General features: G+C 26.2%; 1 protein-coding gene across 3 annotated transcripts; it reads left to right on the forward strand.

The window, feature by feature from the left end:
• The first annotated feature begins 2,253 nt into the window (after positions 1-2,253).
• Positions 2,254-3,873, forward strand: LOC111039968. 3 transcript variants are annotated; one of them, XM_022323656.1, is made up of 3 exons: positions 2,254-2,322; positions 3,019-3,053; positions 3,265-3,873. In XM_022323656.1, exon 3 carries the CDS (start codon positions 3,266-3,268, stop codon positions 3,668-3,670), a length of 405 nt encoding a protein of 134 aa, XP_022179348.1. In that variant the 5' UTR covers positions 2,254-2,322; positions 3,019-3,053; position 3,265; the 3' UTR covers positions 3,671-3,873. The 3 variants fall into 3 exon arrangements, with proteins under 3 accessions (XP_022179348.1, XP_022179346.1, XP_022179347.1); XM_022323654.1 differs by lacking the exon at positions 2,254-2,322 and adding an exon at positions 2,716-2,880; XM_022323655.1 differs by lacking the exon at positions 2,254-2,322 and adding an exon at positions 2,717-2,880 and having other exon boundaries at positions 2,970-3,053.
• The last annotated feature ends 2,513 nt before the right edge of the window (positions 3,874-6,386 follow it).

Consider the following 6,386-nt stretch of genomic DNA (forward strand, 5'->3'; position numbering starts at 1 on the left):
CTTAAATTATGATTTACTATCTATTTTTTTTTTTTTTAATGTAAATAGAAGTAATGTACAAATAAATGTTACGCCATATTGAAAAAGTTATAAATCGTTAAACAAGTTGGGTATATTTTCAATTTTTGTGAATTATATAGATATTTGTAACATTGTGTTTCATATACTCAAATTAGTTCTACGAAATTCGTTCTCAATAATTTGTTATGTTTCAAATATCATGTTAATAAATATTAAATTTATTTTTGTTGTAATAGTTGTTAATTAAGTAACCATTGTTGAAATATTAGTTGTTTGAATAACTAAATAACAAAGTAGATAGTTACATCAAGTAAAATGGTCTATAATTTAATATAATTACATGAATTGAAAATGTTGGACCCATGTTTTTGTTTACTAATATTATGAAGCTAATTTTTATAGTACATTAATTATTATAAATTAGTTTTCCAAAAATGTTTTTAGAAGAAAATAAGTTTTTTTAATTACTTTATTAATTGCATTTATATATTTTTTTATTAGGTATTATTTTTATTTTATTATTATTTGTATGAGTATTTGTATTATTTATATGAGTACCAAAAAAAGTTCAAAATTATTTTGAATAAAAATTGTATTATGAATTCTAAAAAGTAAATTTTTATGAAATTTTTATTTATTCCAATTACATAAAGTTTAAAAATGTGTAATTTAAACTGGACATTTTATTTTTTATTAAATTGAAGTATTTTCTTTTGTCAACATAAATGAGTTGTGTATTGTTAACCATAATTGTTATTTCGATATAATACATTATTAATATTCTGATTAACCCTATTGAAAGTATTGCCTTAGGAATACATAATTTGTGGTAGTTCCGCGGTGTATGGATTCAGATCTAGAACGTACTCATACATTTTTTTTTTAAATCTAAATGAAATTATTTATGATTAATTCATAATATTATGAATTTTTATGTAAAACAGATGTTAAAATACATAATTATTCATTTCACAAAGGTGTGTTTCACTCATGTAATATTATCTTATCTGTGATTTATCTTCCATTCTATCTGAAAAATATTCATTGTATATTTGTATAGACACATTGTGTGATTTCATAAATGTTTACATTTTAAACCCATTATAAAGCTTATTAGTTTTTTAAATAAATACTCTCAATGTAAATAAGAAAGTGAACATGTTATGTTGTTGTATATAAAGTTAAATATTTAATATTATATATTGTGTAGTGAAAAAAAATTGAATTGTCTGTCATACATAATTTTATGCTCAAAACTATTTTTATTTATAATCATTCATTTTTTTTAAAAATAAAATAAAATAGTCATTTAGAGTGTATTATGAAATAAAAAAATATTTTGTTGTACCTTTTTGGAGTTGTACAAATTTGCTCATTTCAACACTAACATAATTTAGGCTATTGAGTATTGACATTGTTTGTTAAACGATACAATATTCAAAATATTGGTCCTCAGAAAATATACTAAGAGAGTAGCACCGACTGTTAATTTGTTCTTCATTTCTAAATTCAACATCACCAGCACAAAGTACATTATACATTGATACTTTTCCAGTAAATGGCATTTAGAAACTTATAATGTCAATATTGAAGAGTTGATGAGTTGTCGTAGTCATTGTTAACTTAACATAGCTTGTTGAATTACTGAATGGCAATTTTTACAATTGCGAAGCACAATAAATGCACCATCTGTGAACAATGTTTGGAGTATATGACAATTGTTTCATAGTTATCAAAAGTCTTGGACAAATTTTAATTTAGTAGATTCTTTGTTTTCTAAATTGTCACCCAAATTATATCGATAAAAAAAATTAAAAAACAATATAATGCTTGTAAGACTTAAATATTTTTACATCATTTGTGATTGATCTTTTTATCAATTTTGGTTGGAAAGTTGTTAGTTATAAAGTATGGGGTGCCGAATATACAACTAAAATGAACAAATGAATTTACTGTTAATATGAAAAGTATTCTAGGTTAGGGTGCTCACTCTTTGAGAAGTAAACAAAAACTACGAATATCATCCCCATCATTGAAGTCTGTCTCCAACTCTTCTATAGTCAGGTTAATCCTATATTTTGTGCCCATTGAACTCTTAAAAAGTCTCTTTAAAGGTTAATGAAATATAAGTAATATAACTTATATTAAGAGGACGCTACCCTTGCATTTGTATTTTTTTGTCTCCGTCTTACACACGCACGACATAAAACATTTTCATTCATTAGTTTCAATAGTGTGCTGTTAGTTTTGATAATTGATATTAGAGTGAATCGACCTACCATCCGATAGGTTATCCTATAGGTAAGTACATTATCTATGCTTAAGCGTTGGCGGATTTTTGAATATTTTAATTTTCAAGCGAGATATGAGCATTTTTGATTTGTTTCATTTCACACACAGAGATATAATACATTATAATGGTTCTTAGTGTTCTTACCCACGGAGGCACGGACTAAGATATATTAACGTAGTCCGTCACGCGTGTTCTTACCTAAAAGTTTGATAGTTTGAACCTAACCTTGCTGTAATTTCCAGCACCATGAAGAACTCAATTTGGTATTCACCTTATCATATTATGCCGATGGGCAACCTGTATATCTTAAATCGTGGTGTCCCCTTGGGCTAATATTCTGAGGTAGTAAATAAAGTAAACAGTAAACCGTTGATAATGTGACAGTGATAAAAAAAACCAAACAATTTCGTAAATAAATAGTGAATTTAAATTATATTTTGTACTTCTTTTTTGTTTTACATGGATATAAATTGAAAATTACATATCCTCCTTGTATAATTCAGCATGTTCTTGGCAGCATACATTTAGCGCTTATTCAATATTTATTACAACTCCTCACGTACTAGGTAAGATTTTAATTCATCATTGGAAATTATTTATTTGTGCCAGTAACTATATCTTGATTTAATGTTAAAAATAAATTGTATGTTATTAGAACCATCGGTCAACCAAAATTGTGACTTATCAGATCACTTGTTTTTCAGGTTCTACTTGTTGGCGACTCGGCTGTTCATCTCACGTAAGTGGATTTATAAAATAAATACTAATTTATAGTTACATATTTATATTATTTATAATTCCACCTTGGCTTAGCCATTCTTTTATTATCTATGCTAACAACCTTCCAACTAAAATTGATCAAAAAAGCAATCACAAAACATGTGATTAGAAAATATTTTATTTTTACAAGCATTACATTGTATTTTACTTTTTTGTTTTATCTACCACAGTATGAATGACAATATAGAGAATGATGAATCCACTATACTGAAATTTGTCCAAGACTTTTTTGCTAACTATGACAAGAACCGCCATATACTCCACACATTGTTCCCAGAAGATGGTACATTTATTGTACTTGGCAATCGTATGTCAGGCCATTCAGCAATTCAACAAGCCATGTTAACAATGGCTACAACAACTCATCAACTCTTCAGTATCGACATTGTAACTCTCGATATGCAGTTACCAGATAAAGTTCAAATGTTCCAAGTGTTGTGTGCAGGTGACGTTGAATTTGGAAATGATGGACAAATACACGGCTTCACTGCTACTCTTTTAGTATATTTTTTAAAGCCCAGTATACTGAATGTTGTATCGTTTAGCGAACGATGTCAATGGCCTAAATTGTCCTAGTGTTAAGTGAATAAAGAAATTTATAAAATACCAAAAAGTTACATAAAATGTTTTTTATTTCAGAATGTTCTAAATAATTATTTTGTTTCATAAAAACAAAAAATGTATTATGAACAAAAATAGTATTAAGCATTGAATTATGTATGTTCAGACACTTCATGTGATATAACAATAAATGTTAAACTTTATGTACAAAAACAAAACATGTTCACTTTCTTATATACATTGATTATTTACAAAACTAATAAACTTTATATTGGGATCCAAATGTAAACATTTATGAAAATACACAATGTATATTTTATACTAATATACAATGAATATTTCACTTATAGAATGGAATATAAATTACATAAAAGATAATCTTACATTAGTGAAACACACCATTGTGAAATAAATAATTATGTATTTTAAAATCTGATTTGCATAGAAACTAAAAATATTATAAATTAATCACAAGTAGAGCTAGGTTGTCAATGACAAAAAACACACAAAAATGCCCTAAGCACTTCAAAAAATTATCTAAAATATCTAATTAAATGAGTGATAAAAATATATTTATAATTAATAATTTTTATTAGAGATATGGGTGTGATAATGGGTATAATAGTAATTTAAAACATGAATTATTATAATATAAATAAACAATAGTTCACATTTACATTTTAAGCACTATATAAAATTATTAAAAATAAATTAAAAAGCAAAATATAAATAAAAAATTGTATTAAAAATAGTTGTGTCTGAAAGAGCACTTGTTTTTTTACTGCTTAACACTCAAACAGTAAATCTTATCGTTCCACAATCAATTTAATCATAACAAAAAACCCCACAATAATAATATTAAAATTATTTTTTTTAAGGTTATACAAATTTTCTTTAAAATCTAAAATTTGAGAAAAATACCCCACACATTGTACAATAACTATAAAAAATGACCTCAAATATGAAAAATTAAGTTAAAAACAAAAAATTGCAAATTAAAATAAGAATATTCTGCATAAAGGGAGCATGAAACAGATTTTTAGCAATAGCATTGTATAGAATCGAAGGAAACAAATGCAGTCATCAACATCCTAACTAATCATAAGCAATAAAACTCTTCATAATAATGTCAATATTCCTACACTATCTGTACTTATTTCTACTCACTATAAAAAATTCCACTCCTAGACGTCAGAGAACTCAAATCCCCGAATATCAAATCTATCCTCTCTCACTTAATCCTCCTTGTCGCTTAAAGTTTATTTGACCAAGTGATCTCCTAAATTCATAATTTTTGGTAATAAGTAAAAGTTAAAATCAAACCCCTTTCACACTGAAGAATTTTTACTCGACTCCCCCTTTGTTCAAGCCATCAAGCCCTGTAAAATTCTTACACTTATTCTTCATTGTATTTTTTATATTCATATTGTAAGTTAAAAAAAATTAATCATTTATAATTTCATTAAGATTAAAAAAAAAATAATGAATGTATTAAATATGGATCCATACACTGTGTAATTACCACAAGTGGTGTATTCCTAGGGCAATACTTTCAATAGGGTTAATCAGGATATTAATATAGTACATTGAAATAACAATTAAAATTATAAATACATAACTCATTTATGTTGACAAAAGAAAATCAATTTAACAAAAAATAAAATGTCTAGTTTATTTGAGTACATCATGTTATTGGAATAAATAAACATTTCTATAAAATTTACTTTTTAGAATTCATATTACAATTTGAATTTATAATAAATAAATGAAAAAGCTTGACACAAGCTTGGAAACTTAATTGATTAAAAATATAAATAATATTTTTTGTTTCAGACTAAGAGTAAGAATTTTTTATTCAATATCAATTTAATTTCATAAATGGAAATCTTTTTTTTTTAATTTTTATTTGACTTATACAATCCATACAATATTTAATATATAATAGATAATATACCTATACATAATAAATGGTTAGAAAGAAGACAAAATATAACAGAGAGACTTGAGTGGAGAAGCTACCCACTGGCGACACTCGGCCTTTTTTTTTTACTATGGTGGGTTATTCAAAGAGTAGGTCGCGGCACCATTTCCTCTTAAGTCTTTTTGGAGGGTTTTCAGACATTGGGTTGGAAAGATTTTTCTCAAGAACGTTTGGATGTTCGCGAAGAGATTTGTAGTAGTGTTTATTGAATTTAGAAGCGGTTTCTAATACTGTTAGTAGTCAGTGCCGGGGCTAGGTATTGCGGGCCCCTGGCACGGAGTAATATACTAATTAATACATTAATTCGTATGCCCTGGACAAGGTATTAGCTATTAGGTATCCCAGAGGAGGGTACAATTCTAGCTTTTTTTATATCAGGATTTAGAAAAAAAATATTGTTTTTCTTCGAATTTTAAACATTAAAAATAATAATATTAGGGTATTCTTACCCTTTATTTTTATTATAAGTGTTAACACAAAATTATTTACAAATAATAAAATAATAAATAATTAGGTTCCTACGTACAACATCAATATTATATAAAATTGAAGTAAGAACATTAAGAACCTATGAAGTTTAGATACCCAATCAAATAAATATTTTAAGAATATAGCTTTTGGCCCTTCTATAATGCTGCCATACTGACATACGGCAATACGCAGAAAGCCTTTCCAAATAAAGAACACTAAACAGAGAAAACAATAATTATAGTGATAATAAATATTTATTGTAGGGATCCCATCCGACGG

This window comes from Myzus persicae, unplaced genomic scaffold, assembly GCF_001856785.1.
Source record: "Myzus persicae strain clone G006 unplaced genomic scaffold, MPER_G0061.0, whole genome shotgun sequence".
Classification (NCBI taxonomy): domain Eukaryota; kingdom Metazoa; phylum Arthropoda; class Insecta; order Hemiptera; family Aphididae; genus Myzus; species Myzus persicae.